This window comes from Echinops telfairi, unplaced genomic scaffold (genome assembly GCF_000313985.2).
Source record: "Echinops telfairi isolate 266 unplaced genomic scaffold, ASM31398v2 ScPeMD7_3;HRSCAF=10, whole genome shotgun sequence".
Classification (NCBI taxonomy): Eukaryota; Metazoa; Chordata; class Mammalia; order Afrosoricida; family Tenrecidae; genus Echinops; species Echinops telfairi.
Genome location: NW_022103899.1, coordinates 22,306,230 through 22,333,065, shown reverse-complemented (window position 1 = coordinate 22,333,065; position 26,836 = coordinate 22,306,230). Strand labels below are relative to the sequence as shown.

Genomic DNA, 26,836 nt, shown 5'->3' with positions numbered 1-26,836 from the left:
CCCAGTAAGAAGTTGGGCGGAGTATCCCCTGGTGGAGGTCAGCCAGGTTTTCCCCAGCCTCAGGCTATGCTGCACAGGGTGAAGCTCGCCTAACTGTGTGGGGCAAGCATAAATGCCTTAGGCTATGGGGAATGGTCTGGAGGTTGACAGTGATGTGTGAGACAACAGGGAAGAGATAAAGAGGAGAAAGAAAACTAAGCTGCTGATACTGTTGAGGGATAGAGAGAAAAGAGGGAAACAAAAGTAACAATATAGCTGAGCCCTGAGCTCTGCCCATGGGGCTGCAAGGGTTTAATCCCTGCCCCAAGGCAGCAGGAAACTGGGGCTGTGCTGAGATTAAGCCCCACGCCGCCTCCAAATGGTCCCAGTTCCGGCCGAAACAGTGGCGGGACACTAGCCAGCCACCACTGTGGTAAGTCAAATGCCTCGTGGATCTGTGCATACTTATCTTTATGATGCTCCTCCTGCGATCCAGCAGTCTTGAATTTCCCTCTTAGTAACTCTCCTGTGATGATTTTTGTGGAGTCCCTCTGGTATGTGTTACTCAGTCATCATCTTCCCAGAAGTCAATCTATATACACTTTTTAACCATACAGTTGCACCTATCGAACCCACTATTAGTTGTGGGGAGCTGACTTTCCCTACAAATGGCACCCAACGTGTGGCAGTAGGAAAATAACTCTTTTGATTTATACCCCATGTAACAATTGAACGGCTCCACTGGACAATAGAGTGAATTGGGGAAAATTGTTTAAAGTGAGCATCGGTGTGGGGGAGAAAAAAAAAGCTAAATTGTAAAGGTAGGTAATAGGGCTTAAAATAAAGAGCCCTGTTGTTGTTGTTGCTAGGTGCTATCAAGTTGGTTCCAACTCATAGAAACCTTATTTACAACAGAACAAAACACTACCCATCCTATGCCATCCGCAACACTGCTGTTATATTTTATTACATTGTTGCAGCCACTATGTCAATCCACCTTGTCCAGGACCTTCCTCTTTTCCCCTGTCCCTCTACTTTACCAAGCACGATGTCATTTTCCAAGGGCTGTTCTCTCCTGACAACATGCCCAAAGTACATGAGACAAAGTATCACCATCTTTGTCTAGAAGGAGCATGTCCTCTGGCTGTCCTTCTTCCAAGAAAGATCTATTTGTTCTTTTGGCAGTCTGTGGTACTTTCTATAGTCTTCACCAGACTATAATTCAAATGCATTAATTCTTCTTCCATCTTCCTTATTTAATGTCCAACTTTCACATGCATATGAGATGATTAAAAATATCAGGACTTGGGTCAGGCATACTTTAGTCTTCCCAGTAATATCCTTACTTAAAAAAAAAAATACTTTTCAGAGTATTGTGCAGCAGATTTACCTGGTGCAGTGAGTCATTTTATCTGCCTGCTGCTTCCAGGAGCATTGATTGTGGATGAATCAAAGAAAGATGTAATCCTGGACAACTTCAATGTTTTCTCATTTATAATGAATTCTATGATCATAAAAATTGGTACAATCGCTGAAGACAAAAGGGTGCATAAGCAAATGTGGTGCAGAAAGCTGATGGTGCCCGGCTATCAAAAGATATAACGTCTGGGGTCTTAAAGACTTTAAGGTAAACAAGTGGCCATCTAGCTCAGAAGCAACAAAGCCCACATGAAAGAAGCACACCATCCTGTGTAACCATGAGGTATCTAAGGGATCAGTTATCAGGCATCAAAGAACAAAAAATCATATCACTGTGAATGAGGGGTAGTGAGTAGTGGGGACCCAAAGCCCATCTGTAGGTAACTGAACATCCCATTACAGAAGGGTCTTGGGGAGAAGACGAGCCAGTCAGGGTGTAGTGTAGCAACAATGAAGCATACAACTTTGCTCTAGTTCCTAAAAGTCACCGCACCCCACCCCACACCACTACGATGATCCAAATTCTACCTTACAAATCTGGCTAGACCAGAGGATATACACTGGTATAGATAGAAACTGGAAACAGGGAATCCAGGGTAGATGATCCCTTCAGGGCCAGTGGTGAGAGTGGCAATACCAGGAGGGTGGAGGGAGGGTGGGTTGGAAAGGAAGAACCGATTAGAAGAATCTACATATAACCTCCTCCCTGGGGGATGGATAATAGAAAAGTGGGTGAAGGGAGACGTTGGACAGTGTAAGATATGACAAAATAATAATTTATAAATTATCAAGGGTTCATAGGGGGAGCGCGGAGGGGGATAATAAGGAGCTGATGCCAAGGGCTTAAGTGGATAGCAAATGTTTTGAGAATGATGAGGGCCATGAATGTAAAAATGTACTTTACACAATTGATGTATGTATGGGATTGTGATGAGTTGTACAGGCCCCCAATAAAATATTTTTTTTAATTGGTAAGTTACCCGTCATCAAAATGAAAAACTCTGTTCATCGAAAGACATCATTAAGACAATGTATAGACAAACCACCAGCAAAAGAATTTTTTAGGCAATGTATTTGTTTTCAGGATATATATTTTTTAAAACTTCTACAACTCAATAATAAAACACCAAACAATCTAATTTTCCAAAGTGGAAGTCAGTAGGTAACATTTTTAGCAGAAACCTAGAATTTCCTCACTGCTATTTGGAAGCATATGATTATTGAAGGAATAGGATGAAATAGTTTCTGCTACTGAGATTTCTCATGGATTTTTCCAAGGGCTAGACAAAGTAATTACAGATTTCACTTTTTTAAAAATCATTTTATCGGGGGCTCGTACAATTCTTATCACAATCCATATATACATCCCTTGTGTCAAGCACATATGTACATTTGTTGCCATCATCATTCTCAAAACATTTGCCTTCTACTCGAGCCTTTACTATCGGCTGCTCATTTTCCCCCCCTCCCCCCCTCCCCCTCCCTCATGAACCCTTCATAATTCACAAATTATTATTTTAATATGTTATACTGTCCAACGTCTCCCCCTACCCTCTTCTCTGCTGTCCATCCCTCAGGGAGGAGGCTATATGTAGATTCTTGTAATCAGTTCAGATTTCACTTTTAAAGAAATGGGGCAGAAGTTTGCTAGTTATGCCATGTTGTTTAAGATAACTGGAGCACGTTGTATGATCCTAGTCTACTGAAGAGCTCCCCAAATTCTAGGGACTAACAATAAATTTTAGTAGGGACGCTTTTGGTTTGGGGTTTGCTTATTTTTTTATTAAATGAAATAAGTTCGCTTGCTCTATTTCAGAGTTCACAATTGATGAACAGCACTAAGAAAGAGAATAATTTGCTCAATTTCCTCCCAAAATATCCGAAGAAATACCAGTCAAATTATCTTCAATTTTCTCCTTCTCTGAAACTACTGCCCTTTGTCATACAAAATGTACTTGGAGGTATTGGAAGTATTTTAGCAAATGATGTGTGGTCAATCTTCTGGATGCTTAACTTTATTATATGTTCCATTACAAAATTATGTGACTCAGGCATAAAGCCTTCGCTAATCTAGGATGATATGGAGCCTTTTCTCACTTCTGTATCAAAAGAACATTTTGAAGTCTTACTTCTTTCACATAAATCTCAAGTTTCATAATAGACATTTCAACCCAACTCCATTGTGTTAGGCTGAGTTCTCTGGAAAAACAAAACTAGTGATCATATACGTGTGTGTGTGTGTGTGTGTGTGTGTGTGTGTGTGTGTCTTATATCAAGAAAAGGCTCATACAGTTGCAGAAGTAGGTAAATCCAGTCTCATTCAAGTCCATGGGTCAGATGTAAGCTGAAAGCTTCTCCTAGGTTCCTGTAGCTACAAGGGCTGATGAACAAGAAGCAGGCAGGTGAAGCATGGAGACCTCAGGCTGATGAATACAAATTTGAAAGAATCTAAGATCAGTTGAACAAATCTAAGGTTGGCAGTCCCTGATGGTTCTTGGAATCAGCAGGAGCAAGAGATCTACAACCCAGATAAAGGATCCAAATCCAAAAATAGAAGTCAGTTACCTTCCACATACTATCAATATATACTAAGAGTAAACCATACCCTGAATGAGATATCCCTCTAGTGCAGCGGTTCTCAACCTGTGGGTTGTGACCCCTTTGGGGGTTGAATGACCCTTTCACAGGGGTCACCCAATTCATAACAGTAGCAAAATTACAGTTTTGAAGTAGCAACAAAAATCATTTTATGGTTGGTAGGTGGTCAAGACAACATGAGGAACTGTATTAAGGGGTCACAGCATTAGGAAGGTTGAGAACCGCTGCTCTAGTGTATCCAGTCTGTGACCAGATTTAGGAAGTTCATTCTTCCCACTAGCAAAGAATATTGAAAGTACTATGGACTGCCAAAAGAACAAACAGCTCTGTCTTGGGAAAAGGACAGCCAGAATGCTTCTTAGGGGAAGGATGGAGAGACTCTGTCTCATGTAGTTTGGACATGAGTTGCCAAAAGAGATAGTTCCTAGGGAAGGACATCATGCTTGGTAAAGCAGAGGGGCAGTAAAATATAGGAAGACCCAAGATGGATTGGCACAATGGCTACAACAAGGCACTCAAACATAGGAAAATGAATGAGGATGGCACAGGACTGGGCAGTGTTTTGTTCACTTGTACAGAGGGTCACTGTGAATTGGAACTGATTCGAAGGCACTTAGCAACAACATTCTTCCCACAACTGCTTGGATGCTTCATAGGAGATCCCATCATGGAACTGACCATACTATGGTAGATCCTATCATGGGAGAATCCTGGCCCACCCAAGCTGACATACAACCTAACAATCACATCTATTTTACATGGTTGGTTGGATGACAAGAAGGTTATCCTTTCTCAAAAGCAGGTAAAGAATTTGGATCCTGATTCTAGGTCTGTCGACGGGGCAGTTCAGTCCACTCTAAACCAACACTTGTTCGGAGTCAGAGGTCTTCCTCCTTTGTTTCTGAACTGACATCCCCACATCCTCGGCTGCCATAATAACTTCCACAAATTGGGTGGCTTACAATAAGAGAGATTTATTCTCTCACACTTCTAGGGACCAGAAGGCTGAAATTAGTATCACTGGGCTGAATGAAACCCAGATGTCTACAGAGCCAGGCTTGAGGGGGGAATCCTCTGTATTTTCCAGCTTCTCATGGCTGCTGGCATGTTAGCACTCCAGTCTTGAAGACCTGTGTCTTCTAATCTCCCTGCGCTCTATCTCCATAGCACCATCTTCTCTGTGTGGATAAAATGTTGCCTCTGTTATAAGGACAGTTGTGATTTCATCAAAGGCCTATCGGTTAATCCAGGATCATCTCAAAAACCTTAATTGCATCAAACTTGAAAAGATCATGTTCCCTGAGGGATTAACACTATGGGTTCCATACATTCAGATCTGGTATCTTGTAAGGAGAGGGAGCATTTTCCCAGCCTACCTCATCCCCTAATGCTTCTGACTAGAGTGATATCGGCCCTCAGCGGCCCAAATCCTCCGAGAGAATTTTACGTTTCAGTCTTCATCCTGGCATCATCTCAGAAGTCATTCTTGTTCATAGAGGAGGAGGCTTCCAAACAACCAAACCCGCTGCCATTGAGTCAAGTCCAACGCAAGTGACCTCACAGGACAGAGTAGAGCTGCTCCCTGGGGTTTCTGAGGCTGCGATCTTTACAGAGGCAGAAAAAGTTTCATGGAAAAATAGAGCAAATAGACCACAGGATTTTTTCCCATGAACTTTTTTTTGAAGCCTCCTTGTATTTCTTATTTTAAATTCTGATGACTACAAAAGTCTAGGTCCAAACTCCTCCTAAAGAAACAGATTCAGGTTTATACCAAGAAGCAAGCTGGAAAACCAGCCATGAAAATGTACCTTTCCTTATAGCCTCCTCTCTCTGTCCCCCTCCCCACCATGTATAGAAGGGAAAGAAAATTGTCTATATTTTAGAATGGTGTCACATTTGACAGTGGTATGAATCACTTAGCATAAAGGCTTGGAATATATTAAATATTCAATAAAGATTATGCTGTTGTGGATTGAATGTACTCCCACCAAATTATATTGAAGTTCTAACCATATCCCTACAAATATGACCTTGTTTGAAAACAGAGGTTTCTTTTGTTATGCTAATAACACAAGATCTAGTAGCCTGGGTCCTTAACCTAAACCCCTTCTGAATTGTACTTATTACACTAAGTACAATTATCTCCAAAGGAAGAAGGTGGAGGGATGCCCTGTAATGATGGAAGCAAGATCTTTATTTGTTGTTTAACAAATGCAACTATGTATGTTGTAAGTAGACTTTCTTAAAAAATAAACTGTAGAGCATCTAACTGACTTTTGATTCAAACCACGAAGTACAGAGGGCTGTTACCTAAGAGTGGTCATCCCAAATAGTGTTATTTGAAATGACCACTGAATTTTGAGGGTACCAGTGTTTGTGGGAAAAATTAATGATTTCTTTTAAAACACCCTTTGAAATTGGTGTTGGCATATTGAATCTTAAAACAGTAGGATTTGAAAACTGTCTGTACCTGGGAACCTAACCCCAGAACAATGCAGAGCAGCTGCACTGATTTCCATGGGATGCACGAGAACCTTCCTGTAAATGGAGAAACGATCAGACTTTTAAAAGCCAGCTTCCTTTGAATGAAAGATCTGGCACTGCCACAAACCACCAAGAAAGCAACCCATGGTGTTTTGATTTGGTACTTACATGACCTTTTTGGACTGAAAATAATCACGAAAGAATATAGGATTCAACCAAACTAAGAGATTTTATGGTATTAAAGAGGACTGTACTGATCTGCCCAAGTTTTGTAACTCAGTAAAAGTCTCTGTGATGTTGTATGCAGTGCTGTAAGCAGGTGATATTACCTGAGAAATAAAGTCCTTGTGTGAATTTTACAGCACTCTCAACTTACGCAGAAGAGCAGCTGTTCGCATCTTTCAGCAGTTCACATTCGCCTGACGTCCATCACCATCTGTGTCAAAACCATGGTTTTGTAATGGCTAAAGCTTGATAAGTCAGGTTATTTGAATATAACTACTTTCTGAAATAATTGTGACCACAAAACACCTTCTCTCTTTCCCATGAAGAGCTCTACATCTTTTGAAACCGCTCAACATATGTCTTGATCTTAAGCATCCATTCCAGATACTTAATGTTTTTAAAATTATGGTGCCGCTTTAGGATATAGAGGGGGAATGGGGAGAGAATAAAAGAAAAATCCAGGGATTGACCTAAGCTAATTACTGATGAAATTCCACTGCAGCCCCTCCTTGTGGGAAATCCTTATTTTGGATGCCAGAGGGCAGAGGCAATTGGGAAAACAAGCCAGGGAGTGAATTTTGTTTCACCTTGATATTCCATAATTGTCAGCCAACATCAGTGACTGTCGTGTTAAGTGCCTTTTTGTTGTTGTTATTGTTAAAAGTTGATTTGCTCTTGCCTTTATTTTATGACACTTCATATAAGTGACAAACTTCCTGTCAAGTGTCCTATGAAAAAGACCTAAACCATACAAACTTACTAAGAATTATTGCTTGTCTCTTCATAAAATATTGTTTAGCTTAAAATTTCTAAGGCCACTTGTAAAAGCTTGTTACATCCAATAAGGTTTCTGATTTTTTTCCTTCTGTAACCAGAGGTGGTTTTTACAATGGAAAGAATATGTCAGCCAAAAAAACACATTACTAAATAGTGATTTTTCTCCATAGGAAATGATTAGGGAATTTTGAGCGTCAACTCTATAGAGTCAGACATGTTATCAGGAGAGAGCAGTCCTTGGAAAATGGCATCCTGCTTGGTAAAGGAGAGGGTGGGGTCAGTGCAGAAGAGCAAAACCCTGCACAAGATGGATGGACACGGGCTGCACCGATGGGCTGCAGCAATGGTGAGGGTGGCGCAGGATCGGGCAGTGTGTTGTGACATTGTAAATGGGGTCATGATGAGTCTGAACTGACCCCATTGTATGACTTTGCACCTATGTTCCAATGAAAGTAGGAGGGAATTCAATTTCAGTGACTTCTGGGTCCTCCCTCACCTCCCCAAGGTCTCTTAGGATATGGGGGTTTATGTGATCCTAGGATGTAAGGGGGACCGAGCCTGTATTCATCAGTTTACCACAGTTACTTTTGGCTCCCTGAAACTCAAGGGCCCTTTGCTTCTGTTCCGTGCAAGGCACGAAGTACATGTCACTTCTCCCCTCTTCTCTGTAGTCCACCTTCAAACAGCACGTCGTTTTTATTGCTTTGAGCAGCCCACAGTCTGGCGTACTCTACCGATCACAGGAGCAGCCTTTCCTTCATCTTTGAAGTTCTCATCATTGCTGAGGAAGCAGTCAGTGAACAGTAATCACTTCCCTGTTCTCTGGTGCAGTCCGGGGGGAAGAGAAAGGAGATTACATTTCTGTCCCTGTAAGTAGCTAAGTGGCTGCATCACTTCCATCTTCTTCCTGATCGAGACAGGAAGAATGCGAAAAGGCACAGAAGGATTCCTTTGAACATTCCTCTCCATACTTCCTAAGGCATTCTTTCCTTACCATGACTGTTAGATTTGAATTTGCAGTCGGATAGACAGTTTAAATTTAATTAACACACATTTCATGGAGTTCTTTTCTTTGGCTAGCCTGCACTGAGTATTCTGTTTTCCTCTGATTTGTAATAGAGAAATGTCAGCCTTCAGATGACATGTGGATGTGAAAGGGCCTCCCTCCCTTTCTTTTTTTTTCCCCAGATTAATCAGAGAAGACTTTATTAGAGAGTTGACATACAAAGATCAGTTGCAGAAAGCTTGTGAAGGACCGGTTCAAAGCTCATGCAAAATGGAGAGGATTTAAAAAAAATATATACACTATTTTTAAAATCATTTTATTAGGGGCTCATACATTTATCACAATCCATACATACATCAATTGTGTAAAGCATATTTGTACATTCATTGCCCTCATCTTTCTCAAAACATTTGCTCTCCACTTAAGCCCCTGGCATCAGGTCCTCATTTTCCCCCTCCTTCCCCACTCCCCCCTCCCTCATGAGCCCTTGATAATTTATAAATTATTATTTTGTCATATCTTGCCCTTCACCCACTCTTCTGTTGTCTATCCCCCAGGGAGGAGGTCACATGTAGATCCTTGTAATTGGTTCCTCCTTTCCAACCCACTTTCCCTCTACCCTCCCAGTATCACCACTCACACTACTGGTCCTGAAGAGATCGTCCGCCCTGGATTCCCAGTGTTTCCAGTTCCTATCTGTACCAGTGTACATCCTCTGGTTCAGCCAGACTTGCAAGGTAGAATTTGGATCATGATGGGGGTGGGGGTGGGGGCAGCAGGAAGCATTTAGGAACTAGAGGAAAATTGTATTTTTCATCATTGCTACATCGCACCCTGACTGGCTCGTCTCCTCCCCAAGACCCCTCTGCAAGGGGATCTCCAGTGGCCTACTAATGGGCTTTGGGTCTCCACTCTGCATCCACCCCCTCATTCGCTATGGTAATATTTTTTTGTACTGATGATGCCTTATACCTGATCCCTTCAACACCTCATAATCTCACAGGCTGGTGTGTTTCTTCCATGTGGGCTTTGTTGCCTCTGAGCTACATGGCCGCTTGTTTACCTTCAAGCCTTTACGACCCCAGATGCTATACCTTTTGATAGCCGGGCACCATCAGCTTTCTTCGCCACATTTGCTTATGCACCCATTTGTCTTCAGCAATCATATCATGGAGGTGAGCACACAATGATATGATTTCTTGCTTATGTTCAACTCCTGCTTTTTGCAAATGCTCAACTTAATGAACAAACCAAATGGGAACACTTAGACCAGAAATTAATGGTTTTGAAACCAATAATATTCTATTTGGTTGTTTTGTTCTGCCTTCTCTTTCAACTGAATATATGAACCAAATAATTGCTTGATAGTTACTTAGTGCTGCGTTGACACATTCTAAAGAAAATGCCTTCATTGACTTCACTAGACAAGAAAAAGAGTAATAGCATATATTTACCCCTTTAAAATAGACCAGAAATTTTTCTTCTTTTTTAAATTTAATTTTACTATTATTTTTTATTCATTTTATTGAGGGCTTTTACAGCTCTTATCACAATCCACACATTCATCCTTTGCATCAAGCACATTTGTACATATGTTGCCATCATCATTCTCAAAATATTTTCATTCTACTTGAGCCCTTGGTATTTCCTTCCACTCTTCCCCACTCTCCCTCCCTTATGAACCCTTGATAATTTATCAATTTTTTATTCCTTACACCTACCACTGTCTTCCTCCACCCACCTTTCTGTTGTCTGTCCCCCTAGGGAGGGGGTTAGCGGTCAATCATTTTGATCAGTTCCCCTTTTCTCACCCCACCTTACCCTTACCCTCCTGGTATCATTGCTCTCATTATTGGTTCTGAGGGGTTTATCTGTCCTGCATTCTCTGTGTTTCAAGTTCTTATCTGTACCAGTGTACACGCTCTGGAATTGACCAGAAATTTATGACAATCATTTAATGTCATTTATTTGAGCCATCAGGAAAACTCTAGTCTTAGTGAAGAAGGCTGTACTAGCTCTGTGTTACTTTTAAGCCATTGTTCCTTTGAGAAACTAGAAATATTTCTTAAACCAGTAGCTTTAAAGGGAGAACAAATGATTTGTTTACTTCCTATACAAACAGAACTGAAGTTAGTAGTTGTGCATAGCTAGAAGGCTCTGCAATCTATTCTGAATTAATTCGTGTTTTCATTGTTAAAAATAGTATTGTCTGTGTATTGGATTCCACACGAAGACTCTAAGGAGTTTTCAGTGTAGTGATTTTGCTGGAATCTCATTAGCAATTTACTACTCTTTTTATTACTGTTTAATTATTCCAAACCCAGTGTCATGGAATTGATTCCGACTCATAGTGACACTACGTAGGAAATCCTTATGGACCAGAGAGCTTCGTCAAGTTCTGGCGTTTTAAGGACAGTGATAGCATAACATTCCAATGTATTCCATGAGATGAGACCCTCAGAAAAATGGATCGGCACCGTGGCTGCAACAAAGGCCTCACACGGAGCAGGGAGGGTGCGGAGGGCAGGACTGCACAGCGCCTCACCCCCTCCCCTAGCACGGAAGGAAGCTCAAAACCTCGTTCCCGTCACCGCTGACATGTAAAGGAGCTGAAATCTCTCATTAAAAGTTGGCAACAGCAGCAGCATGGTTTCCGGACTCCGCTTCCTGCCCGTTATGGCCGCCTCTCTCCTCAATGGAAGGAGAGATGGCACTGGGTCGGGCAAAACCGCCTGGGCTGCGGCTCAAGGTGGAACTGCGCTCGCATGGACTCCTCACACCCCCAGCGTCCTGCATGCGGGGTCATGGGGAAAGTGGAGGGTGCTCATAGTGCAATCGCCTTCTACCCCAGCAGGGTGATTGACAGGCTGTGCTTCTTTGTTTGCATGGGCTTCTGCTTCCCTGCGTGTAGCTTGCTTTTCTTCCTTTCCTTTTTTGGCGGTGTGTGTGTTCTGTTTGGTTGCTGGTTGCCGTCCCGGTGCCATTGATGCCATTGGTCTTTTAGGGTTTGATTTTGTCATATTACGACTGCCGAAGTAAAAGAAGTGTTAGCCCCAGGGCCAAGCAGATGGAGCCTGGGCACCTACTTAACTCATGCCTCAATCCAAGAGCAGTTGGTCCTGGTAACATGACCCTGCTCAATACTCACCTTCATGAAATGAAGGTAAGGGTGCTATAGCACAGTGTGGTGAAGAAAGTAGATGGTGCCCCGCTGTCAATCAGAATTATGCCTAGCATCTTCAAGGCTTGCATCCAAAAAAGCAGCCATCAATCTAAGGGAGGCATCAACTAAGTCCAATTCCACACAGAAAAAGCACAACATTTTGTGTGATCCAAAGATGCTGTGTTAGTCTGGGAGGACTAGAGAAACAAATTCATAGCGACTCGTATGTGTATAAGAAAAAGGTTTATATAAAAGAGCTGTTGAACATTGAGAAAATATCCCAGCCCAGTCCAGATCAAGTCCGATATTAACCCATATGTTCAATACCAATCTATAAAGTCCTCTTCAGACTCAGGAAACACATGCAATGACACAGAATGCAGAAAGATCACAGGCCATTGGGTGAGAAATCTTGTGGATCCAGTGGTGTTGAGCATCTAAGCACTGGCAGGGGTCTCCATGTGGCTGCTCTGGCTCCAGAGGTCTAGTGTAGTTCCATGTGTCTTGTCAGTAGAACATCTCTAAGGAGTGAGCAGAGAGAGAGAGAGAGAGAGAGACTGTCAAAATGAACAAAAGAAGGCTGTTGTGACTTAGCCAAGGTCGTGAGCAGAAAGCTCAGCCTGTGGCCATACCCTCTCATTTCCAGTGCAGATTCCCAACCTCCTCAACAGAAGACCTATCCCGGATTGGCTCTGAATGATTAGAACCAAGGCAGCTTCACAACTCACTAAGTTCACTTTTTTGACTCTATTATTTTCCACACATTGTATTTATTCAGTAAGAGGGTATTGAAGTTATAGTATTTTTTTCTTTTTCTCACGAAACCTGTGAGATCTCATTGTTCTGTTTTGAGGGTTATTATAATATCAATGTCACTATTTAAAACTTGTAAGCTTCCTGAGATTCTCAGAAGGAATACAATGTGTAAATCAAAACGTAATTTTGCCTCTTGCAATAGAAAAGTCTTGTCCAAAAATGCTGGTAATTTAAAAAGCTAACGTGGCTGAAAGAGCATTCGATTAGATGGGATCATCACCATCCTATTCCCAACTACTGTGTGGATACCTTCTATGAAAAGTGGGAAGAGGAAAGCCACTTTGCTGTGTGGAAGTGTCTCCTGTGTTTTAGAAAATGTTCTGTGGCTTGAGGAGGGCTTCTGAATTTGTAAGACAAAGTGAGTTTTGGAGTTAGTCCTACGAAATCTGAAGATTGGATTCTCAAGGGTCTTTATTGTTGTGGCTGGAAATGGAATCATTATTTTTGAATTCCTTCTGCTCACGTCAGTGACTCCCACCTGCAGCCCGTCCACTGGGTGTAAGTACCAGGAGTTACCTTGCAGAGTGCAGACAGGGGACCAACAAGGGCCAGCCAAAGCCAAACTCCCGGTAAGTGTTCTGATGAGCCCTTTCTCTATGTTTCATTTTCACACCTTGGGTGGCTGGCTGCTATCTCCACTCACCTTGCTAGGGTATATGTCTGTCTTAGATATGTATGTAAGAGGCATATCTCAGTTTAGGGGATCCAAAGTCATTTCTTTCCTTCTTTCTATCTTTCAGAAGGCTGCTGTATTAAGACTTATGAATAATTTGAATAATTTTTTTTAATTGTGCTTTCTTTGGAGATCATAAAGTGTTCATTTTTTCTTTTCTTTTTCTTTCTTTCATTTTTCCAAAGATGTAAAAGACATACTCTGATGGTCTAGGTTGTACTTATAGTTGCTTTGTTTATCACTAGTGCATTCTAGTATCACTTGAATCAAACTGGATCCTTTAGGGCCTCATTGGAAATTACATGTGGGAAAAAGATCCCTGTGAAATTGATGTGAACCAGTTTCTCTTGTCCTGTCTCTCGTTGGAAATATGCTTTCTCTTTTCTACATTCTCACTGACTGTCAGAGGGTTTCCCATCTCCCCTTTCACGTAGCTCCACTCTGCCATGCCCCAGGCACGCCTCCTGCCGCTGTATGTTGCCTTGCTACTCTCGGGGCACGCACCTGAAGCCACACTGGGAAACGAAGAGAAATGGAAGCCACTCAACAACCCCAGAAACCGAGATCTAGTAAGAACATACCTTGGGGTGCCCTGGGCTGCAGGGTGGCATTGGCACGTCTCTGCGTTTATGTACACCCCACCCTATATGCTAGAGGCACACAGACAAGAAGCTCCCCAGGGTGGTTTTGTTCCTGGTTTGTTAGCCTAGTAGTTGACACCCTGTGGTTGCTCTCGCTAATGAAGATTTGTTGGTGCAATGAGAAATTCTTTGTTACTTAGAAATAATCTCCCTCACACACACAATGCATTGCACTGGAAAGTGATCTCACGTACACTTCATAGCCTTGCTTTCTGCTACATATAAAAAGTGAAGAGCATAATGGGCCAAAGTTGCTTTGTGCACAGCTACTACTGAACTGGTGATGCTTTACATATAGAATTGGTCCTGGAGAGCTCATTTAACCAACAGTGGCGAAGCTCAATTGAAAGCTGACTCTGCATTCCTAACAAATGACCAAGCATGATTTTCAATATGGCGTTATCCAGGAAAACAGAATTTTTTTTTTTTTGAAAACAGAATTTAAAAGACCAGTGACAACCCTGTTTAAATAAAAATGCCAATTACAAAACACACATTGAGATTTCAAATGAAAACGATACAGGATTTTGAAAAAATAAATGACATGCAATATAAGATGAAAACCAGCAAACCAATAGAACTATGCAGATATTCTGCACAATTGTTTTCTAAAAGAAAGATGAAAAGTCTAAGGCTGAACAGTATCGTGCAGCAAGCCTTGACTGAGCTCTTTCCGTCAGAGGAGAGAGGACTGTTCCTGCTCCCGCCTCAGTATCCAGAGGTGGTTTACAACGAACCATCTGACTGTGATGCCTTTAAGTAATTGATGCCCCTCCTTTATTCCCACCCAGTACAGTGAGTTCCCTTGTTTGGGGTTGAGCTGTCAGAAAGAAGGCAGGGTGAAGGATGGGGGAGGGAGTGAGGGGAAGAAGTAGTTTGTATTTTTGTTTCTGGGTCTACAATCTCCTGCCTCCAAATTAGCCCTAACGTAAATTCAAAGGGGAAAGGAAAATAAGTCAACTCAGAATGTTGGTGTACAATTGGCAATTGCATGTTTTCATGCCCTCTTCAGTTTTTCAGAGCCCTTCAGGCATATTTTAAAGGAAGAGGTCTCGATCTTGGAACGTTTCCAAATACTTTCTCCGTGAAGGAAAACCCCAGGCCGCTGTCTTTCCATTCAGAACTCATTGCCTCTGCATTTAGAGATGATGAAGAGCAGAAAAGCTCCCTCCCAGTGATCCCAAAGGCTGAACGTTCCTTCTGAGCACAGGTAAAATCTGCCGCTTTCTTTGCAGGCTCTCTGCAAATATACAACTCAGTCATAAAGTCATAAAAAAGATTTTGAAAATATCTATTTGAAAAATGATCCCCCACCCCACCCTGGAGAAATAAGTGCTTAGTTCTAATTATACTCATCACTGTTAATATTTGGACTTGATTCAGGTATTTTATGGTTAAGTTTTTAAAATAATGACAGTTATAGTTCCTTAAGTAAAGTTTTCAGGGGGAAAGGATACTAAAGTAGTAGAATTAACCCTCCTGATTGAGTTATTAAACATCATGAGCTAGCACACACTGTTACCTGCATCTTCACTCAGACCAAGTCATCTAAATGATGCAGAAAATCACATGTAAAGGAAATATGTCAAATTGAGCTGGTGGATTGGATGGAGAGTGAAAATTAAAATAATGGCATCTTTGGGAAAAAGTACTAACTAAGCACGTATTTGAGCTTGAACTTTCTCAACGACTACAGAAAGAGTGGAATGTTAGTAAAGATGCCATTTTTCTTATGTAATTTTTTTAAACTTATGTTTAGGATTTTAAATTTAGTACATTACTTTAGAATCCATATCAAACACATAACTACCATTTAAAAAGAACCAGGAATGGTGCATTCTACGGAAATAGGTTGATTCCACTCTAGTCCACTAGCTTCTTATCCAGCTGAATAATAAAAGGAGCTCAAAAGTAATTAAATCAATTCCCAGTCTTCTCCAAATCTACAGACGATGAGGTGAGGAACCACAACGTTATTGTGTTATGAAAATATTTTGATTTTTATTGATTTTAAAGGTGATTGTTAAAAAAAATATGCTTGCTAGTCTGGAAAGAATAGCCAATCAACCATGTGTCATATGCTCTGGGAAACTGGTAGAATGAGATGATAACCCAGAGAGCAAACAGAAATCTGTCCATGAAGGATTCCCTTCACCATTTTTCACACGTAGGCCCTAGAGTGTCAGACACTGAAACCAAGGGTTGTTGACCAAACCCACTTCATTGGTCAATTGAAAAAAAGGGAGCACGGTGTGCAAGGGGAACAGAAAGGGATTTTATCATTTGCGCAGAAAAAGAGCAGTGTGGAGTCTCTGGACCAAAATGTCATGAGCTTCCGGAATTGGGTGTTTTATCCTTTCCGGCTTTTCAGGGACTTCTTCCCACAATGTTCCGCCTCTTATCCCATCCCTAGCCACATACAGAAGTCTGGTTGATGAGTCATGGTCTCCAGGGTGGTGTGTAGACAGAACTCTCTGTTGAGAAAGAATCCAGTAGAATAGTGGGCAGATAATGTGGTTCCTCCCAGTGACTCTTGGGTCCAAGGTGAACTGAAGGACACTGATGGATCTACCACTCATGCTCTCAGCCCGTTTCAACTGGGCCCTTGTTTGCAGAAGGGTCTTGGGATGGAGGATTTAGGTAAGAGGAGGGTAGGTCACAGAGAACCAAGCAGGGAACTAAGAGGTGAGCCATAGAAAAGGGAATGTTGGCCTTGGAGCTTCAATAGCAGAATAGTTATTAAAACCACAGTACCTATTTTAGAAAAGGCAGTCGTAATTCAGTGGTAGAATTCTCACTAGTTGGGAGACCCATTTTGGATTTCTGGCCGATGAATCTCAAAGTTAGCCATCACCCCTGTCAGTAGAACCTTGAATGTTGCTGTGATGTGGTTCTGTGAATGTTGATGCTGCTGTAGCAAGCTTTCCATGAATTAAGACAGTCTAGAAAGGCCTGGCAGGTCAACCTCCAAAAATCAACCTATGGATCACAATGGTTTTATCCCCCTGCACAAGATCACCGTGTGTGTGTGTGTGTGTGTGTGTGTGTGTGTGTGTGTGTGTATACTTGCCTGCAGCTAACAATGACCAACTACTTTAGAATGTAGCAGTATTGCTTGTAAACCAGTTATTTGGTCTGAAAATTGTAAATGGTAATCACTACTACCTTGTAAGATGTCAGCTCTCACAAATTGACCAGGCACAAGAGTGACACAATCGAAATTGAGAAAAATAGAGTATAGATAAAAGACAAGAGACAAAGCTGGACTCCTAAAGGTCAAAAAACAGACCTTGAACTATTTACAGGCTTTTCTTTTTGTTTTTTGTCGTTGTTTTGTTGTTTTGTTTTTTTGCCTTATTTTGCTAGACTTGTTTTTTGTGTGCATATTATTATCTCTGCAGGTCTATCTAGATAAGATAGGCGGGATAAACAATCTGGAGGAGAAAACAATGGGACCGATGGTTCTGGGGGGACATGGAAGAGAGGGAGGCAGGGGAAAGGAAGTGGGTGTTAACACCCCAGGGACAAGGGAGCAACAAGTGATCCAAAATCGATGGCGAGAAGGGTTTAGGAGGACTGGTAGGGCTTGATCAAGGGCAACGTAACTGAGAGGAATTACTGAAACCCAAATGAAGGCTGAACGTGATAGTGGGACAAGAGGAAAGTAAAGGAAATAGAGGAAGGATCTAGGAGACAAAGGGCATTTATAGAAGTCTAAATATAGGCATGTACATATGTAAATATATGGGGAAATAGATCTATGTGCACATATTTATAGGTTTAGTATTAGGTAGCAGATGGACATTGGGTCTCTACTCAAGTACTCCCTCAATGCAAGAATATTTTGTTTATTAAACTGGCATTCCATGATGCTCACCTTCCCGGCAAAATCGCTGAAGACAAAGCAGGTGCATAAGTAAATGTGGTGAAGAAAGCTGATGGTGCCCGCTACCAAAAGGTATAGCATCTGGGGTCTTCAAAGCTTGAAGGTAAACAAGCGGCCATCTAGCTCAGAAGCAACAAAGCCCACATGGAAGAAGCACACCAGCCTGTGTGATCATGAGGTGTCAATGGGATCAGGTATCAGGCATCAAAGAACAAAAAAATCATATCATTGTGAATGAGGGGGAGTGCAGAGTGGAGACCCAAAGCCCATCTGTAGGCAACTGGACATCCCCTTACAGAAGGGTTGCAGGGAGGAGATGAGACAGTCAGGGTGCAGTATAGAAACGATGAAACATACAACTTTCCTCTAGTTCTTTAATGTTTCCTCTCCCCCCACTATCATGATCCCAACTATATCCTACAAATCCAGCTAGACCAGAGGATGTACTCTGGTACAGATCAGAGTTGGAAAATCCAGGACTGATAAAAGCCTCAGGGCCAATAATGAGAGTAGAGATACCAGAAGGGGAAGGGGAAGGGGGGGAGAAAGGGGAACTGATCACAATGATCTACATATAACCCCCTGCCTGGAGGACGGACAACAGAAAAGTGGGTGAAGGGAGACATCAGACAGTGTAAGACATGAAAAATGAATAATTTACAAATTACCAAGGGTTCGGGAGGGAGGGAGGGTACAAGAGGGAGGGGAAAAATGAGGAGCTGATACCAAGGTTCAAGTAGAAAGAACATGTTTTGAGAACAATGATGGCAACAAATGTACAAATATGCTCGACACAGGGATGTACATATGGATTGTGGTAAGAGTTGTACCAGCCCCCAATAAAATGATTTAAAAAGAGAGAGAGACAAAGTTGGGTGTTGGGGACTCAAGGAGGAGAGTGTCCAAGGCCCAGATCTTTATTCGAGGCAGGCTTATAGACAGTACTTGCCAAGTACCCTGCCTCCTACGACAAGTTCTCATACTAAGGGCTTGTTGACAATTCTCTGAAGGTAAACAAAGAAGCAAGAATGTTTTAGCCAATTTGTCCATGGTCCAGAGGGGAAGATAAAGCCAAGAAAAAAGAACAACTGATATTTTGCCGAATGCTGTGTTCCCTGGGAACAGGAGGGAAAGTGTCCACTTTGTCTTAGACCAAGGTCAGACCATCGGATGCCTCAGCTCCCGGGTTGAGCTGTCAGCTCCTTCCCACGGCCTTTGCCTACACTGTGGCATGTCAGGGTCCTGTTGAAGAAGGGAATGACGTTCAGACTGTCCCATAATGCGCTCTGTCACTCGGGAGTCCAGGAATTCCTTTCCCAGACTTCCGCTTAAGGCAATCTGCTCCCAGAGGACCTTATAGACACATTATAGAACATGTCCCATAAATACTTCACTGTGCGCATGAAGTGAGGTAATATGTAATAAGGGCAGGGTGCCTAGGAAGCACCCTGGCAGTATTATAATTTGGTAGGAATGATTCAGCAGGGTGAGAGAAGCAAGGTTCTTGATTCGGGAACTATCTCATCATCACAGCGGGAGAAGATGAGGCTCTCCACTCTGTCAACATGCAGTCTTGGAAGCCACAGGAGCAGGTCTGCTCTGTCCTACGTGGTCACGATGAGTCGCAATCCACTTGACGTCAGGGGGTTGGCGTTCTTTTCATACTCACTAGCTCTCTCCTTCACGTCTCTGATTAGAAAAGGTGGACAAACCATTTTCACTGAAACATGTGAACCTTTGGGTCTGTGTGTTGATCTCACATACAGTCTTTGTGGTTGTTTTATCATCACATTTTCTTGTTCTTTCAGGTCCTGGCTATTCCTAAACCACAGAAGAGTCTTGTTAGGAAACATCAGTAAAGCCACAGCTGAATTTTGGTGTTTTCCCTGTTTTCACTTGTCAATTTGGTGTGATTGTATTTGACATTTTCAGATTGACATAGAAGTAGCTGGATCTTTGAAGCAACGTGTGTCTCCCATGTGCACGTTGGGAATGTTTCTTCTCTCTATAAGCATAAAAATTGACATAGAGCACTACATGTAAGAGTCACCAAAAGTCCAGAAGGTCAAAAGATGTGATGACCTTCTAAAGTATGCTTCATTAAAGCCTACTTGTTAAATGTATCTTTATGTCTATTCCTTTGATCAATAAGTATTTTTATTTGAAAGGGGCTTTGCTATATTTCATGGCTCCTTGGCGTCCAGGTGGTTAAATGCCTGCCTGCTAACTGAAAAGTTGGTGGTTCAAACCCACCAGTGGCTCCCAGGGAGAAAGATGTGGCCGTCTACTTTCGTAAGGATTTACCACATTGGAAACCCAAGGGGACAGGGGTGCTCTGTTCTAGAGGACCCCGACAAGTTGGCATCTACTTGACAAAAATGAATTGATAGGTTTGGGGTTATATTTCAAAATAGTTTTCAATGTGTTTATTGTGGCTACTTGTTACAGACTATCAAGAATAAGATATTTGTGCAAGAACAAACTTTGCATCTGATTTAGTATCATGAGAGCACCCAAATGGAATCGTTGACTGTAATGATGCTTCAAGCACACTCAATTGTGTCTTTTCACAATGTCCATTTTTGGGGAGTGATTGACATACTAAGTCAATTATAATTTGCAAATGCCTTAATAAACCAAAGGCTTTTGCTAGAAATATTGTGTACACAGCACAAATACTGCAGCAAACGTAAGTACAGACTGTAGGCCAGAGGGTGCAGCCAGAGTGCCAGCGTCAGTTCTTCTGGAGAAGGATACTTGGAGGCAAGGCTCAGTCTGAGCTGCAGATCCCTTGGCTTCAATGCCCAGTGCACCTGGAGCTGTAAGTGGCTAGGCCTGCAAGGGCATTTCATATCCAGACAAGACTTTACCAGTGCTTAGCTTGGGTCTTTGCCCTGATGGCTCTGTTGCCTGGGTCTATACAATTGAGTTTCACTTGTATCAGTTCCACCAAACGCTGCTGGACTCTGGCACCATAAGGGCCTGCATCCTTCTGGAGATAGAATTAAAGGATGTTCCTGTCATTCTTTCAGGTTGTAAACATCACATGCATTTGTATGTTTTTCTCATTGTGTGAAGAGTCTTTAAAAATAGAGTGAGAGTCTTTTTCTTTCAAGATCTAGTGTAATTAGTTGTATCTATGTCTGTTTTCCCTGCAGAGGTCTTTGTGAACAGATAGCATTACCTAATCCATCTTTATTCCCCCATTATCTACCATACCTAGTTATGTGGCCAATGTAAATAAATACTTGGAGTCTTTCTGGTTAATGTCGCCACAATTTGCAGAGAGCCTGGTATGGTGGCGGGCTATGCGTTGGGCTGCTCAAAACCACTAGTCACTCCACAGGAAAAGATGAGACTTTCTACGCCTGTAAATATTTAGTCTCAGAAACCCAAAGGGCAGTTCTGTTCTGTGCTCTACGATTGCTGTGTTTGTCATCTTTGGATCACACAAGCTGGTGTGCTTTTCCATTTGCACTTAGTTGACTACTTGCTTAGATGGCTGCTTGCTTGAATACAATCCCTTAAAACTGCAGACTCTTCCGATTGGTAGCCGGGCACCATCTGTTTTCTTTATCACACTTTGCTGTAGCACCTTTGTCTTCAGTGATCATTTCATGAAGGTGAGTATCGAGCAGGGTCATGTTATCAGAACTAACTGCTCTAGGAGTAGGGCTAGAGTTCAGTGGGGGCTCAGAATCCATCTGCCTGTCCTTGGGATGTGCATGACTCCGGTTTATTTTGGCAGTCTGTAGTGTTCTTTTGACTCCATCAGACATAGCATTGAGTTTCCCAGCAGTCTTATTTCTTTACTGCCTACGTTGAATAAAATTTGTTTTTTCTCACGATTATAACCTCGTGATGATTTTCCCCTGGGAAAGCACAGAAGAGACTCCAAGTCTCAAATATAACCTAAGCCTAAACTGTATTACATTTTGAACAGGCCAAAGATAAGACACAGTCAGACACGTCATCTTGATGCGAGTGGCCTTTCACATGAAGTCACAATGGCGTCAAAGGGTTTACAGAGATTCAGAGACTCAAAAAAAGGCACAGGAGGGCAAAGGAAACGATCATAAAAGCATGATTGGCGGTAGAACAAGACATCACAGTTACAGGTGGGATTAGAGAAGCGAGAATGAGACTCTGCTTGGGGGACACACATTACGTTAGACAGAAGAGCTAACAAGATTGGTCCAAAGGTGGCCACAGCATGACTCAGAACTGTCTGACTCCAGGATGGGGGTCACCAGCAAGGGCTCATTGAGATCAACCTCTAAGGGAGACGAGTCCCCACCCCCGGCCTGGCTAGGGGTCTTGGTAGTAATCTACTTTCTAATGCGTTCTGCCTGAGCATGTGACTATTTCCATGCCTGGTCAGTGGTCAGAAGGCACTCAGTGGAAGCTCACTTCACGTGGGGACTCTGCACATGGGCTCTGGGCTTCCATGGTGCTCACAGCCCTCTGCACACCTACCACTCGGAGTGTGCCGCTCACAATACATTCAGAAAATAGCAGAAGGACATCAGTGCTCCACAGGAGCTCATTCCTAGAGCTTCACGGGTCTTGGCAGCCTCACAACACTGACCCGATCCTTCTTCAACGTGCAGCCCCCTCCCCAGCACGTCTTATAGATCTAGGGCAGGCGCCGGAAACTGCGGCTCTCTAGCCACATGTGGCTCTTTCTGTACCTGCATGTGGTTCTGAAGTGAAAATGAAAACTATCGTAGTTTCATTTAAAGCATATTATTCAAATAATGGTGATTTCATTTGTTTGTAAAAAACATAGTTACGGTTATAATGTTTAAATGGTTGTGAGGGACAGGGATGGCTCCTCTGCCTCAAAAGTTTGCTGACTCCTGATCTAGGGCGATCAAGAACAGGCTTGCAAGCTAACCTGCTGGCCACCACGTGTGCCATCTGAGACAGTGAACTTTGTTACTCAAGGTGCGTCAGGCAGCATGCGATTCACATTTGTATCTGCTCCTTTATTTGCCAAGGACTGTAGGGACCACGTAGCGGTGGCGCAGGTGACTGCTGTATACACAGTGGGCCCGAGTCAGTACTGAGGAACCTCAAACTTAGGAAACTACCCTTCCTCTCCTTGTTACGGAACTACTAGTGAATCTTCAACAATAAAGTCAGTGGGGGGAAATCTGGTCTCTGATTCCAAGGAGATGGTATTTGTTATCTTTCAGGGCTTGTTTTCAAACATCCTTGAAAATGCAGCCCACAAGCTTTGAAAGTTGCCACAAGCTTTTTGCAGAAAAGCAGTAAATCCATGGAAAAAGGTATTTTCTGACAAGGATTCCTTTCTAACCTTGTTTCTCCCCTGACCAGGGGCAAGGAAGGAATCGTGTCATTCTTCCATGCTCTCTTATTCCTTTTAACCTTCCACTTTAATTCTCAAAAATTAGTCTGCAAAAGTCCCCCAGACAGAACATTGGTTTCTTTGTCTGCTTTCATTACTGTTCTAACAATTGAACTTAATCTCAAGGTAACACGGATGTCTCTGACTCACCAGGGGACAAATCACCCACAAGGAAGTAGTGAAAAGAAAAAATAGACCAATTACACTTTTAAGATCGTTTGCTACATTCTGACCGCTAAAAAGAGTATTCACGTCATCAAGGTGTTTTGTAGCAGGGAAACCATGCTTCTACCCCTACTCCCCAATTCTCTGTAAAACGAATCTAAATCTCCAGTATCGCCATTTCCATATTCTGAGCAGACAGTAAGTAAACTAGTGAGTCCAGGCAAGTTTGCAAGCAGCATCCTCACAGGGATTTTCAGAGCGCTTCTTGGCCTCCTCATTGGGTATCCACCTCTCCTCATTCTGATATCTCCCGATCCCCTTAGTACCAGAGACTTGATTTCATAGGACTTCCTGTTCCCCTCTAATATTGTGCAGATTACTTTAACCAGCCCCTGCCCCACTCACGACCCATCCTTACTAGGAGAAAGGGGACTGTACTTTCTAGCTGTGAGCAATTTTTCTTTCCCGGTAAACGCCTTTCTTTGCGCTTTGCCAAGGGCAAATGCTTATTTGATGGTTTATTTTGTGTTCAACAAGGGGGGTGGAGGGTGGACAGTGGAGTTTTCCCCTCTCAGGTCCTGGTCCCTCCATCTGCCAGCCTAACTGCTGTTGATCCTCATCTGGTTGGGTACAGAAGCAGAGATGGCCAAATGATAGGTTCCCTGTAATTTGTCTCAAACCTTAGCTGTATATATTGAACTATATTCCCATGCCCATCTCTGCCATCCCAAAGGCACTTTCAATGCCACCCAATTCCTTTGTTAAAAAAGAAATGAGCATATATTAGTAGTCTGTAGACTAGGGTTCACAAAGACATGGGAAGTAGAAAACATACTTGTTCACAACATGGTAGGTAGCAGAGCAATCATTCAAATACAGGATAAAATTATCACATGGTTATGTGAGGAGGAAAAATAACACTGCCGAGGAGCTGCCCACCCCACAAATTAGACAAACCCAAACGCACCGCCCTCAGGTCCCAGGCAGAAACTCTATGGAGTCTCATCTTTTGAAACCATGGACCTTGTGGTTTTCCAGCCCAAGGCGTAACCACTAAGCCACCAGGGCTCCCTCGGAGGGGAGGCAGTGGGGGGGTATCATCAGTCCACCCATGAGATTTGGAGTCAGACAGCCTCCAGATTTATTAGACTTGAGACTCTGGCATTAGGACGTACAATATCCACTTTTAAGGGTTGTTTTGAAATCTGCAGGGCCTTTCGGAGATGGGTAACAATGTAAGATAGCCCTGTCGAGTCGGTTTATAAAGCTAGATTGTCAGGAAAAGGGCCCCGGTGGCGAAGTTTCCGTGTGGAATGTGAAGTCTGTATAACCCACGTACAAACGGAGCAGGAGCCCTAACTAAAAAAAGGGAGTTTCGCAAGTTTCCAAGTCTGCTGCAAGAAGGGAAGACTCGCAGCATTCCTGAACGAGGAGGATGGGATTTCCAGCGTAAACCGGCCTTCATGGGAGTCTAGGTTTCCGAGGCAGCGGAAAGCGGGATAGTGGATGTGGCAGAGCCAATGGCTCGATTAAGAAACAAACCACTCCAGCAAGAATTAGTTTAAAGAACAAACGTCTTGGGAGGGAACGAATCAAACACGCTGAGGGGAACGAGCCGGGCGCCGCGGGGAGTGAACGCACAGAGCTGCTAATCGCAAGGCCCGCAGTTACAACCCCCAGTTCCAAGGTCGGCGGCCTGGAACCGCAGGGAGCAAGCAGTTCGAGTCTAGCACTCGGAATCGACTCCCTGGCAGCGGATCCGGAGTAGCTCCTCTAGATCACAGAAAATCGCTTCAAAACACTTTCCTCCACTGCCAGACCACCTTCAACACGAGCAGCCAGCCCAGGGACCCAGCGCACCCGGACCCCTCCCCGGCGAGTCCCGGGGCACTTCCGGTCGAGCAGGCCGGAAAAGCGGCCCGGCCGGCACTTCCGGCGGAACTCGAGCACGGCGGCCGCGGCGCAGCCCGGGCTGTTTCTCCAAAGCGCCGGGTCCCGGGAAGGGGAGGGGTTGGCCGACGTTGTTCTTCCGGTTCGCGGTCGGGGTAGTTTCTTGGGGGTTGCGTAGCCGGACCCGGTCGACATGTCGGGGTTCAGTCCGGAGCTCATCGACTACTTGGAAGGGAAAATCTCCTTTGAGGAGTTCGAAGGGCGGAGGGAAGAGAGAAAAGCCCGCGAGAAGAAAGTGAGGAGACTTGGCCCGACCATTCCATCCCCTTTGTCTCCGCGTCCACGGAGCGCGATTGCGGGGCGCAGAGGACCCTCTCGCAGTGACGGCAGGCCAGGAACTCCTCGCGCCCGTTCTTCCCCTCTGCCTACCTCATCTTAGCCCGCACCTCCGTTCTTACCCCTGTGTTGAATCGCCCTAAACGTCCCCACTTCCTGCCCCGCCCCTGAATTGTCTTTTGTCTCGGTAAAGTTTTCTCTTTTCCAAATAAGAAAGTGTATTTGACGGCAGTGTAGCGTCAGTACGTTAAAAGGCAGCTAATAACGATGGCTGGCGGTTTGTATTGGTGGTTTGTATTGGGCTTCGCACCTAACAGTCAGCAGTTCGAAACCGCTATCCCCTTCTCGGGATAAAGATGAACTTTTCAACTCCCGTTTCGGAACCCATAGGGTCGTTATGACTGGGAACCCGATGGATAGCTGTGAGTTTAGTTTGGGAACGACGGCGACGAGTTAAACGGGGTGGTGGTGGGGATTGGAGAGGTTCTAGTTCTAGTAACCAGTGAGTGCCTTTGTGACTGGGTACACAAGTCACTCATTTCAGGGCGCCATTTTCCAAGTCTAAACAGGAGGGTTGAGGTCTCATTTTTAGGCGTTTCCCAGTGGTATGCTGCAGCCTACCAAAAGATCAAACCAAAATCCACACAACTTTCTGGTTTGATCACAAAAAATCTTCATATATATATATATATATTTCTTAGTACTCAAAACACATCAAATGACTCGAACTTTCCATATCCCCCCAATTACTTGATGTTAGAGGGGAAAATAAAAGTATTTACACCTCTTGAAAGCAGCTGACAGATGTTCTGCCCTAATTCACTTAATTGGTAGTGTTATGACTCTATGTAAGGGACTAAGCTGCCATGCGTGTATTAATGAAGTCAAGATGGTATTTTCAAATTATTTTTACACGACTGATTTCAAACTGAAGCATAAAGCTTAAATATTTTGAAATGCGTGGACTGTTAACCTGTAGACTCCATTAAGTGCAAAACTTTTATATATATAGACTATAGAGGGAAATAGAAAACAAGGCAAATGGGGAGGGCCCAATCAGCATTAGTGTTTGGAATCACTAACTTTCAATCCCATTCTTAAGGAAAAAAGGAAGTTAGCCGCTGAAGAAAATGCAAATGATTCTGAAGGTCCATCATCATCGGGAATTGATTCTGCCAAGTCCCAAAACAAAGATGTCAATGAAGGTAGGTTTTAAGAACATTTGCTTTTGCGTTATTGTTAGACCCAGCAAAGTATTTTATTTTATTTTTTTGTGAAGAGTCTGTGTCCCTGGCCAGGACGGCTCCCCGTCAACAATGTTGGAGTTCCCATGGCTACAAGGGTTCTTTTTTTTTTTTTTAAATCATTTTATTAGGGGCTCATACAACTCTTATCGCAATCCATACA

General features: G+C 43.2%; 3 protein-coding genes across 3 annotated transcripts in view; 2 read left to right on the top strand and 1 right to left on the bottom strand.

The window, feature by feature from the left end:
• LOC101658878 (bifunctional methylenetetrahydrofolate dehydrogenase/cyclohydrolase, mitochondrial-like) overlaps nt 1-8,128 on the bottom strand; it is a 17,813-nt gene extending 9,685 nt beyond the window's left edge. Inside the window, 1 exon segment of the mRNA XM_045296598.1 lies at nt 8,059-8,128. Within this exon segment, the coding sequence (XP_045152533.1) occupies nt 8,059-8,128 (70 nt within the window).
• Nucleotides 8,129-13,586: 5,458 nt separating this feature from the next.
• Nucleotides 13,587-19,705, top strand: CUNH2orf66 (chromosome unknown C2orf66 homolog). Its single transcript, XM_013004311.3, has 3 exons — nt 13,587-13,709; nt 14,794-14,991; nt 19,476-19,705. Exons 1-2 carry the CDS (start codon nt 13,587-13,589, stop codon nt 14,983-14,985), a joined length of 315 nt encoding a protein of 104 aa, XP_012859765.3. The 3' UTR covers nt 14,986-14,991; nt 19,476-19,705.
• A 5,567-nt stretch (nt 19,706-25,272) lies between these two features.
• GTF3C3 (general transcription factor IIIC subunit 3) overlaps nt 25,273-26,836 on the top strand; it is a 43,128-nt gene continuing 41,564 nt past the window's right edge. The window contains exons 1-2 of the mRNA XM_004701509.2: nt 25,273-25,388; nt 26,532-26,634. Coding sequence (XP_004701566.1) covers nt 25,287-25,388; nt 26,532-26,634 — 205 coding nt within the window. The 5' untranslated portion in view covers nt 25,273-25,286. The remainder of the gene's footprint in view (nt 25,389-26,531; nt 26,635-26,836) is intronic.